General features: G+C 37.6%; 1 protein-coding gene across 2 annotated transcripts in view; it reads left to right on the top strand.

Moving 5' to 3' along the window:
• rbks (ribokinase) overlaps positions 1-12,857 on the top strand; it is a 40,788-nt gene that overhangs the window by 22,727 nt on the left and 5,204 nt on the right. For both annotated transcript variants that reach the window (XM_067614972.1, XM_067614971.1), the window contains exons 7-8: positions 701-792; positions 8,456-8,644. In XM_067614972.1, coding sequence (XP_067471073.1) covers positions 701-792; positions 8,456-8,644 — 281 coding nt within the window. The remainder of the gene's footprint in view (positions 1-700; positions 793-8,455; positions 8,645-12,857) is intronic.

Below are 12,857 nucleotides of genomic sequence, written 5' to 3'. Positions count from 1 at the left end.
CATACACAGAAATCATGGTATTAGACGCATTAATGCTTGCCGCTCATGAATATGCATTAGACAGTGATGTGCAACACGTACAGAGGATTACTTCTGACAAACACTCTTGCTCTCTCTCGCTCTCTCCCTCTCTTGCGCTCCTTAACACACACAGAAAGGGTCACAACTCATCTCACCCACACACTGACACAAATACAGTATATAGGGTTATATACCTCATGATGAGTCTTTTCCACACATACAGTCCTGGAAATGCAGGGGTTACAGCGACAGGATGTGAGCAGCAGTCTTTTTTGCAGCGTTCTTTTCCGGGGAATGCTAATTTAATCGTTTAAAAGGTGTCTTTTTATAGAAGCTTATCCACTTGAGCTTTGCCTGCGAGAGCAATCCCCAGCGGTAGCCCACTAGCCTTTGTTCCCATTGAAAGCTTAATTAAGGTAATGCCAGACCTTGACAGTGAAGCTTAGCAAATGGAGGAAAAAAAAAAGCATCACGCAATTGTAAAATGTGTCACTGGGGGACATTGTCAAAATTGTATCCTTTAAAAAGCGAGCTGACAACTATAACTGGCTGCATTATTTAGAACAATTATATTTGTTCAACCTTGTTAATGACTGCCTGTTATCCTGACTGACCTATAGATTATAATGTTTGACACTATGGTCAATAAAATGGATTACTGCCTGCTTTCTTGTTACAGTGAAGACAATATTCAACCCAGCGCCGGCCATTGCTGACTTGGATCCAGATTTCTACAGAGCCTCTGATGTGTTTTGCTGTAATGAGTCTGAGGTGATGAATCACACACACACACACACACATACGCACACACACTTTATTGGGTGCACCTGTTCAGTTGCACGTTAATGCAAATACCTAATCAGCCGGTCATGTGGCAGCAACTCAATCCATTTAGACATGGTCAAAATGATCTGCTGAAGTTCAAACCAAACATCAGAATGGGGTGCAAAGGTGATTTAAGTGACTTTTAACATGGCATGGTTGTTGGTGCCAGACGGGCTGGTTTGAGTATTTCAGAAACTGCTGATCTACTGGGATGGTGGTGGTGGTGTAATGGTGTGGAGGATATTTTCTTGGTACACTGCGGGCCCCTTACCAGTTGAGCATCCTTTAAACGCCATAGTCTACCTGAGTATTGCTGTTAACCATGTCCATCCCTTTATGACCACAGTGTACCCATCTTCTAATGGCTACTTCCAGCAGTATACACTCACATTAATAGGTAAGCAAAAGGTTGCTGCACCTGTCAAGCTTTGTATCCTCGCACGGCACATACGCAAGTTAGGGTGATAACGGTGGCAAATTTACCAGTTAGAATTCTTAGTCATTTTTCAAACAAAAGGTTATTGATTTCACACACAGGTAGGCAAGAAACATGATTTCTAGCAAGGAACCATTGATTTTTTTTGGCTGAAATGACTCACTACTGTAGCTAACTGGCTAATTAAGCTAACGTTAGCACCATGAGTTCTTTGAAAAGGTTTTCTCCAGCTGACTTTTTAATGTTTCCAGCTGGCTCTTTTTAAAACAAGAAATGAAAATATACACTTGAAGGCTACATCCTTACTAATGCGTTAAAAAAACTGAGACTTAAGCTCATGTCCCACATAAAAAGTGAGCATTCTCACTGGTTGATGATGCATGTAGAGGACATGGAAATAAAGAAACAACATTTTTCTTGTATTTCAGTGTAGAGCTAGTTAGCCATAAGAAGTGAAAAGAAAAAAATATTTAGTTCTATCATAACCCTGTTTGGCTGCTTAGCTTACTTCTTCGTAGTTGCAAACAGTATGTTTCACTTTTAACGTTACAAGAGAAAAGGCTTTTAGAATGAGGACTAACCAATGTGTTAATGCTATCTCAAGTAAGGTTAGCTAAGGTTGCTGGAGCTTAAACTTACCAAATTCTAATATAGAGCAGGACAAAGTTGCTAATTGTATCACAGTGGATGTGCTAGTTGTGAACTGGGCTTTGTTAATTAAACCTGTAATTTAACAAACTAATGTAGTTAGTTATTGATATGCTCATTGACCTTTAAAATAAAAAGGCTGGTTACCAATGTAAGCTAGTTATCCGTACATGCTAATGATTGCAGCTTACATTATAGCAGATAAACTCACTGTGAAATATCTCTCTGACTACAACTTCATGCACACCACTCCAGCATGTGGAGAGATAGGCCTGCCGTGCTAGGTTACTGTTGCTAAGCTATAATTTGACAATTGTTTGAAGGAGGAGTTTAGTGAACAGTCAGTTAACTCATGATTGATAAAATCAACACGTGATGCACTTGAAATATGTCCAATCAACAATTAGTAACAGTGGAAAACTTGTGTGACACTAAGTCATGCATAGGTAAAAAAAAAAAAAAAAATATCCTCTTCTGTAAAAGATAAAGATCAGAGGTTTGAGATGTTATGAGTACCCACACATACACACAGCTTTTCACAGTGACTCAACTTTACCTCCTGGGTCATGACCCCCACCAGCACATCAATAGCACCACTGTAGCCTTTAGCTATACATGTAAACTCTCTGGTATGAAGAGGGGAGTAAGTAAGTCAGTAATGGCACCTCACGGCTTGACTGTCAGCCGATGACAGATGAGCGACAGGGGCAGGGATAGATGGGAATCGTAGTAAAAACAACAGGGCAGATGTGCTCTTTGGCTGAGTCAGCCTCCCCCTTGGGGATAAAGTGGATGTGAGTTTGCCCTGGAGCCTCTATTTGATGTGGTGATGCAGGGTGGAGAGATGCTGTAGCCAGGTGTGGGAACATGAAAGGGAGAGTTGACGAAAGCACATGTCTTTTTCTTTTTTTTCTTCTTTTTTTTTTTTTTTTTTAAAGAGTGTCAGGTCATGGAGGTACAGTCATGTTAATATATTTTGCAGTGTGCCGGAATGGAAAGAGCACAAAAGTATCCCACACATTTACTGGCGCTTGTACAGCATTTTTTTCAGTGTTAAACTGTTAAAGAGGCATTTTTCAGTCTATGATAAAAAATTAAAAACTCAAATTTCAAATTCAGTACATTGTTCCTTGTTCCTATTGTTACTGCAACTGAGTAGTGACTTTAAAGTGCAATATGTTAAATACAGTGTTTTTTTTTTATGATTGTCTTTGACAGTGTTCAGTCAACAAGCAAGCTGCACAAATTATCATCTGTGATGAAGTATAATATATATAGTATTTGCTTGATTTGTGGTCAATATGTTTAAGTCTTGTTTCTAATCATATAGCCACCAAAAATAAAATTTTTTGAATTTGTGCATTTTATCAAAGCAAAGGGCCTTGATTTTTTTGGGCAGAACCTCTTGTGAGCAGACTTTGTTTTAAAACTGCAAGTATTTATTAAATAAGCTACAATCATGGATACATTTTAGCATCAATGTTACAGTTTATAGAAAAGAGAAGTAGGCGGTTGACTAATGGTTTCCACACAGGCGATGGTGGAATGTAACTCTTAGTAAGTAATTTTACTCAAGTAAATTTTACTATGTACTTAAAATTGTACTTAAGGTACTTGTACTTCATTTGAGTATATCCATTTTCTTCTACTTGACACTTCCACTCTACTATATTTCAGAAGGAATTTTTTTTTACTCCACTACCTTAATTCAACAGCTTTAGTCACTAGTTATTTTTCAGATTTAGATTTTACAATAAAAAACACACATAATAAATTTCTAAAATACAACACATTATTAAAGATGAAACCAGTGGATCCCAATCCTTTTGGCCTGTGACCCCTTACAAAAAAGCAATCTAGTTTGAGCTCTTAGTCATGTTTCAGATATCTGTGAGTTGTTTGTGGTTCCACTGAAGAGACATTTTCCTTTCTTACACGGTTTCATGTCATCAACAGCCATTTCCGGTCCAAAAAGGATACACTCGATAAAATCAAGAACATTTCAACAATATTTCACAAAAAGATAAAAGAATACAAATTGTGTATCACTTTGTTATTTCTTTCTCCTCTCCCATCAATCATCTCACAACCCCTTTGGTGACCCTTTGGAGGGGCCCAATATATATAATAAATAATATTATATTAATAATATAATGTCATTTAATTATAATACTTAGTAACTATAATATGTATTTACTGTATATCAGTAATGGACTGATTTTGTGGAAAACACGTACTTTTACTTTTAATACTTTAAGTAACTTTAGCTAATAATACTGCTGTACTTTTACTTAAGTAGGATTTTAAATGCAGGACTTTAACTTGTAATTAAGTATTTTTATATGTTAGTATTTGTATTTTTACTTTAGTAAAGGATCTGAATACTTCCTCCACCACTATACACACGAACCATCTGTGTAATTGATTACAGCATTATAATATGACAATTAATTATAATATTAAAACATACTTTCATAAAAAAAACTACTGTACCTATGAGCCTCAACAGCCAAAAGCAAAATAACACTCCATACCATACTCTTAATGCCTCATCACAGCAATTCATCACTGAATTTTTCTGAATATGAATATTTTTTAAAAGGCAAATTTTTACCTTTGCAGTACACATGGTTCAGTTTTTGAATTCATATAATTCTTCACTTTTGCATAAAAAGTACTTCCAGTAGGTATAAATCTAGTTCCTGTAAATTAGGAGCATTATTTTTTATTGGTACATTTAATCTTAAATTACGATTATATGCTCTGTGACCTAATGTTTCTTGCTGCATTGCTCGCTGAAACTGGATTGAACCAGATTCTTGAGTGTCCATTTATGTAATCAAAAATCAAAAAATGACTAGGACTTATTACCAGGCCCACTTTCCTCCTCAAACAGTGTATGCTGTAATGCTAATGAGGACCTGAAAAGGTCAGAAAATACAGTAATGTAAATGGCTTTGGTCAAATTATACTGTACTTGACCAACTAATTCAATAGAAAAAACTCAAAATACACCAATATAAAGTTACTCATTTACAGGTGCGAGAGTAAGATTTGCTGAAATAATAAATAATGACATACATTTTAAACTTGAACATATACTAAACTTTGGGTACAGCAAAAGTGAAAACTGCATGTTAAAAATATAAATACACAAAATTACTGTAATGACAGCACATTATTTCCACCCCCTGGAAATGTGTCTAAATATACACATTCTTGGAAATACACCCACCAAGTGAACAATATAATACTGCATATGCTTTACCCACTTGTGTGTACACTTGTGTGTGTGTATGATGCATACACACACATACAGAGACACATAATTCAACTTTCTCATATTCTTGTACACAGAGGGAGGTAGATTGATTCCCTGCCCTAGTGTGAAGCTGATGACTAACAAAACAGCTCTTTTTCTCTTTTGGCATCCGACAGCACCAGGGTGGCTGCGGGCTCTAAAAGCACTGATACACTCTGCGGTTTATTTTTGAACTGTCCAAGGTCATTGTTCACTTTGACAGATCACAAAAAACAAGGAGGATCGGATCCTCAGACCCTCATTCAACACTGGTGTCAACCGTGCTGTGACCCTCCCCTGTGAGGTTAGCTGGCATGCATTATGTACAGGTGTGTGTTTGTGTCTGTATGTTTGTGTGTGGTCTCACTGTACCATGCTCAGGTTAAGGGGGGTTGGAGGGGGGGGGGGGGTGATAGAGGGGCTTAAGGATGACAAAGTGCAGGCACTCTTTGATCCTCAGCCCACATACTCTACTGAATTGCTTTATAGTGAGGGGAATTATCTTTGATGTCCACCTGAGGACCTCACGTGCCGGAATGGATCCACGTTTCTATCATTTACCAATCTGAAAGGGGTCTCACACATTTTCACAGAAGCATGATATAGCAGCGTAGAGTAACGATGACATTTTTTTATGCTTCTACGTTTTCCAAACTGCTGATATTTGTAGAGAGGAAGTCCAATCTAAAATAGAAATCACAATGTGTCATCCCTTCAAGTTCCTGATGATCACACGTAAAATCACTCGGATTTCAATTAGTCACATTACAGGATTTTTTAAAACACTCACATGTTTTCCATGCACAGTTTTATGAACAAAATGTAATACTTTCAAAGGTATTCAAAATGTTTTTTTCTCTTGTTCAAGATAGGACAGAAGTTGCAGCAGTAATTTATTTATTATTTATTTCATAGCAGGTAATTTATTTTTTACAGTTTTAGTATAATCTCTTTTTTTTAATTAGTTTAATTACAATAATATAATAAGTCCAAAATAAGACATAGGAGACAAAACAAAGCAAAAAGAATAAATAAATAAAAGACAGAATGTTGTACATTACGAGAGTAAAATCAGACGTTCCACCACATTTGTGCTACGTGCACAGAGTGTGTATGAGTGGGCTGTGTCTGTCTATATGCATTTGTGTGTAAAAACAAAAAAGGGAGAAGGAAAAGAAAAACAAAAACAGTAAAGTAACCATACAAGATAAATATTCAGATAGTAAAAATTATATATGACAGTATTTTACAATTTCTTTGGCTCAATTAGCACAACAGAGTTAAAAATTTAAAAAACTCTGAAAACAAAATTGGCCTCAAAATTGAAATATGAAATATACAATATCAAGCTGTTTTTATCAGTTTCAATTTCAGTTTATTGGAGGGTCATCACATTGTTTATGTTTATCACTGACTTTTCATCATTTTTGCATTACAAAATATAATTGTCATTATCAAATAATGCTGTCAAACTGTTACTCAATTATCATTAAAACAGAGTCTGCAGCGTTCGTTTCCTCAAAATATTACTCATAGTGATGGAAAAAAATGTGAAATGTAAAGTCAGTTTTTGAAATGATGCAGAGAAAGAATTATTTATCGAACATGCTGTATCACTGTAAATATACTGTAGATGATAGAGTCCATTCATAAAAGACAAAATGAAGATTGTGACTGGACTGCATCAGTTTACTTTCTCCAAAGTAAACTTTTTCACACATTACCTTAATGTCCTTAGATATTTCAACCATTTGCAATCTTACTGTAATCATCTAAAATACAGTAATACTTTAATGCTGAAAAAACACACTTAACATTAAACTACAATTCACACTACTCTAACAAACACTCAATACATAATCAATTCCTTTGTTTTTTTCTTTTAGCAGTGAAGTGATTATCAGTTGTTGCAATGCTACGGACAAATTTACAGTCACATTTTGCATAGATTCAATGATCTGTACACTTACCAATCAACATGTGCTAATGTGTGCTAATATCAGATGTCTGTATTCTGAGGACTGAGCATGTGATTTAGTGTTTTTCACTTTTGTGTATAAAGGTAAGAATTTAGCAAGTCAATTTGTCTCTTTCAATAAGAAGTTTAGCACATTGAAACGTTGTTGTTGTGAAAATTGAGCCAAATCAATCATAAAATACTGTAATAAAAATTTGATTAAAAAATGGATTTTTTATTTGTTTAGTGGCTTGCAGGTCCGATCAAGTAATTCCAGTCAATCAATAAAAATGGGCATGAATGGTAAAAATATAATTTTAGATACTTGATGCTATTTAATCTAAAAACTGTCTGATATATGGTGTATAATTATATCATCAAAATACAGTAATTGGTATCCCTGTATATTCTGTAAAGCTCCTGTCATGCTTTAAAATAAACTTGCTGCACATTTTCCTTTAAACTCCAGACAATAATATTGTGTATCTTCTTTTTCAAGAATGCCCCTTATTGTGGAAGAACTGCTGTGGTTCTTAGTTTCCTTGAAGTTCCTCAAACATCAGCTGTTGAGTCCTGCTTTGTCACTGTTTAGTCATTTTGGATCCAGATGAACCAGAGTAGTCAGAGGATATTCTCTTTGAAAGTCTTTGGCCCACAGACTGCTGACGAATCCTTAACAGACTGTGTTTGTTTTATGAGTCTGGCTGACCACGGTCAATGTGTAATTACAGCTGACTCACACCAGAACTGTTAATAGGAAACAGTAAACTAAAGCAAGTAGGCAATAGACTAGTAACGGACTACTGATTAGAGTTCCTTAGACATAGTAAATGACTGTGATATATTTAACCGTGTTCATTAGAGGCATGAAACAAGCTTTTATTTTTGATTAGATTTTTTTTTTAAAGGAAAGCAAAAACTCAAGACATTGCTTTGATATCTTGCATGTCACACGCAGTCTGTGGTGCAGGGTTTTTGCCTTGGGGAATTTCCATAATGCAGGTCTTTATTTATCCTCCCAGTATCCCACACCGCTGCTGGTTTTGCCGTATCTTTAATTTTAATTCCTAACCTCTGATTAACTTGGCTCCCAGTTAAAAGAAAAAAAAAGACACTGGTTTAGACAAAAACGTCAAAGAAATAGTGTCCCATGATCATCCTATGCTTTGTAAAAAAAAAAAATTAAAAAAAAGAGTGTGTTGTGCATATGATTGTACAAGATGTCTGACATGATTAACTTTGCTTCTCTCCTGCTGTCTCCGTCCAGGCTGAGCTGCTGACTGGTTCCTCAGCAGCTAATGTGGAGGAAGCATCTCGGGCCGGGCAGGAGCTGCTGAAGCGAGGCTGTGGGTCAGTCATCATCACGTTGGGACCCCAAGGCTGCGTGGTGCTCAAGGCAAAGGAGTCTACCGCCAAACATGTTCCAACAACGAAAGTCAAAGCAGTGGACACTACGGTAAGGATATAAAGAATATATAATTTGATAATTATTTCTTCAATTATTCAATTAATCATGTGATTTAAAACATTTTTTTTTTTTAAATTTCCAAACTGATATATCTTAGCAACTTTTGGATGGATTGCTAATCAATTTTGTTCAGACATTCATGGCCCTGACTTTTCCTCTAGCACCACAATGAGGTTGACATTTGTGGTTTTGGATGAGATGTCTCGATAACTTTTGGATGGATTGCCATGAAATATGGTTCAGAAACTCATGTTCCCCTTAGGGTGAATTGTAATTTTTGGTGATTGTTTAACTTCTCATCTAACCCAAATCAAGTTAAAAATTTCAGTTTGTCCAAAACTTGTAAGATTAAATACCTGCAAAACTAATAGAGTGGAAACAGTTTATAGTGATCACATCCGTCCAAGTCAAATTGATCACTATAAGCTAATGACTATTATAACTTTCTTTATTTTTCATGCAAAATACCATCTAATTGACATTTTTATATTTATTACATGAATATAAAGTACTGTTTCAAAATAGTTTTGAAACGCTTCATTCATTCAAGTGCTGTGTCTCGTTGGCTTGTTTTTTGGCAGTTTGTCATGAGCTTCAAGGAGACTGTTTTTCATTGAGAGAAAATGACTTTCTTTCTCCCGTCACGATTTCAGCGTGCACGCAGCACCAGCCTCAGGTAACCAGCTGGAAGCAGACAGGTTTTGCGTTTAGGCTGCGGGGATGGGCATTGCAACAAGAAAGTTGAACCAGAATCAACTTTCGGAGAAATGCTACCTGTAACGCTGTACAACCCTGCCATGAAGGAAGACAAAAACATTACTAGGAAGAGGGAAGGACATTTCTCTTTGTTTGATAACGTTAAAAGTAAAGTTAGGCTTTGCTGACGACTTCCTGACTCATTTTAAAAAAGACAATAGAAAGAGAGAGAGAGGTTAGCAGCTGGAAGCAGACGGGTTACCGCGAGGCAGTAATGGTGCTGCATATCAAATGTGTATCATGGGAATAAAGTTTAAAAAAAATTGAATTACAGTAGTTTTAAAAAAAACTTGATTACTATATTGATTACTATAAGCAAATTATTTAAACAGCATTTGTATATGAATGATTCTGTCCCGAGCTTTTTGATCCATACAAGCGGTTGATCACTGTAACCGTGATCACTATTAGTTTCCACTGTATTCCCAATGTCAATGATGTTAACATCAGCATATTAGTATTGTCGTTGTGACCACATTAGCATGCTAACTTTAGCTCAAACCACCGCTGCGCCTAAGTACAGCTTCACAGAGCCACTAGCATGGCTTTAGACTCTTAATCTTGTTTTAATTATGGATTCATTTCTTACCTGTTTTGCAAAATTATTTGATTAGTCATTTAACTTAACTTAACATAAAATGTCAGAAAATAGTGAAAATGCCCATCATAGCCTCTGAGTGCCCCAGGTGGTACCTTCATCTTCATCATTTAATGTCAACATTTGATAGATTTTCAACTTCCAATGATGTAAAGGAGTAAATAAGCAAATTGTTACTTTTTGGGGGGGTTAGTAATATCCTTTACCATGTTTGATTTCATCCTTCAAGTGATAAGAATTTTTTATTACAGAAATCACTTTTTTCCATTTCAGTAATGGGTGATGGTTGACAAGAAGGTAATGGCACTAACTATATTAGTGAAAGGAAAAAATGTTTTAGGTGGAAAATTATGCGATTGTGCCTACTTCTGACTGTCATGCAAAGACTGAAAGGAATTTTTTAAAAATGGTCCTTTACAGCAATAAGAGAGGAACAGATCATTTTTCAAAGAACATCCTCAGATTCCACTTTGCTTTTCCATAACAAAGCTTTGTCACACACAACCTTAATCTGTCCATTCATCATAGGCCAATGAACTGTTGGTTCTCTGAGCTACTGATCTGTCTTTTGCTCGAGTGGAACGATTTAAGATCATTGGGGATGTGGTGACCATGGTCTGTTTCCCCTCCCTGATTCTAATCTTTAAAAGAGGCCAGCAGTGCTTGACTCATTTCACACCGGCCTCTGTGGCTTGTTTTCGTCACAGGAGCCTCAGCTAGATGTTTGCATTTCCTGTCTCTGAGGGTTTTGTGCACCCTGTGTTCTACCAACCAAGTACGTCATCACACAGAGGTGTTAATCACCTCTTTGTGCTTACCATGTTTGAATTAAAGGCTTTTAATTGTTTGTGTAATGGATTCTTTTACTCAATAGTTCCCCTAGGAACTTTTATTGTGCTATAATTTCCAAAAGCTGTTCATCATGCAGTCTAGTAAAAACTGGAGTTAAACAATTGCAAGCATGCGGTCATAGCTTTACATGAAACCCATATCAGACCTCGTGAAAGTGAGGAAGAAGCAAAGAATAAAGGTAGTAAAAAGTTAGACTTGAGTGTGTGTATGTTTGCAGACACACTCTAAAGGAGCTGCAGCTGAACTAAACAGCAGCATCTACTTGTAATCCCAGGTCACTCTGGCATCTCAGGAACAAAGGGCTCGCTTTCTTGAACGGTGGGTGACCTCCTCCGTGGCCCCACATTTCGAAGCAGACACGCATAACTACCCTTGTTCACCGTCTTCACTCTCCCGGCTTCCCAGTAGCCCCCAGGAGAGGAGAATTTACCCAACACCCCCCTCCGCTCTTCTCCCATGACTCACCTCTTGGGCCTGCATCAGTCAGCAGAAAGCTGCGCAGCCTTGCTGTGGTCGGGCCTGCTGTATGTCCCCCCACTTAGACACACACACTCTCACCCCACCCCTTCTGTTCTTTGATGGGCCCATAAATTCTGGAGTGTTTAACTCTTTTGGACATCATAATCCCTCTTCCAGTAAGGCCCTTTTCTTTTTTTACTGGAGAGGAAAAAACAACAGGTTGTTATCAAGATCATTATTCACCTCTTTGAGCCAGTTCTGGTAACACAGGCCTCTTAGTTATGATTACCCCTTATGTTACGATTACTTTGATTGTGTTTTTTTTCTATCTCTAGCAGTAGTGACAGGAATGTCTTTCAAAGACTGGCCCCAAGCTTGTCAGCACCAGGATTTGCTCTATTTTCACTAGTATCAGACTGTGAATTGAGGCAGTATTACAGGCTGCAATTCTTCGATATCAACACAATGAGTCACTTGCGGTTTCTTGCTATTTTAGCTAGGCTACTGCTCAGCTGGGCGCCATGGGTAGCATGACGTGCTACTGATTGGAACAATCACAAATACAACTTTTACTGTTCTTATTCGGAAGCATTTGGTTGTTTTGAATCCTTTGATTGATCTAGCTTTGTTAATGATGTGTCAATATGGTGGCTAAATCATTTAGCTTGCTCTGACTGTAACTCTGTCATCATCTGAAGCACTCTGCTCCTCCTGCAACTGCCTGAATAACACATTTTACATGGCATGAGCAATTATGGGCTGAGTCAGGGTCATGAATCTGGATGAATAACAAAGCAAAGCCACTCATCTACTGTGGCTCCCCCTTTATCCATGTCTCCCTTTTGTCTTAAATTGAGTGCAGGCTTCCCTCACTGAGATCAGAGCCTTGGCTGTTTTGTGTGGACAGTTAGATGAGGCTATAGTACACACACAAACACACACCCAGTGCCTTTTAGCCCCAGCAGGACGTGGGTGGCCTTGGTTTCCACTGTTCCGGGAGGTCCACTGTGTACGGCGAAAGGTAGACAGTACTGTCTAAACCAGACATTACAGCTGTACGGTGGGTCTGTACAGTCAAATTGTTCCCAGTCTTCTCTCATGACTGGAGACGTGTAAGGACCAATGGTATGATTCCTTCCAGGAAGCCAAAGGTAAGGGAATACCTCCTGAGCACTGCATTCCTTAACCCTGCAAACTTTGTCAGTATGACACAATGAGAAAACTGCCACATCACCATGTTTTAATGGATCACACATGCTCCAGCAGCTGCTGTTTAGCAACCCAGATGTTAGGCCGGTCCTCTGCCAGTGTTTCTTGCATCGTCATGTCGATCAGTATTACACACAAAAGGGTGAAAGAGGACAAAGACAAATCACTGCAAATGCATCAAAGATGTAAAAGGTCTAATTGGTCCAATTAAATGTGTTTTTAATCTCTGAAGCTTCCTTCCTCGTTACTTCAGAGGAGTCGTCCCCGGCTGTTTGCAAGTCATACTGGAAGCTTCCGGACGTGGAAGCCACTGTGAGTCAACGCTGC

Source organism: Thunnus thynnus, chromosome 16 (assembly GCF_963924715.1).
Source record: "Thunnus thynnus chromosome 16, fThuThy2.1, whole genome shotgun sequence".
NCBI lineage: Eukaryota > Metazoa > Chordata > Actinopteri > Scombriformes > Scombridae > Thunnus > Thunnus thynnus.
This window is presented reverse-complemented; position numbering and strand designations above follow the sequence as displayed.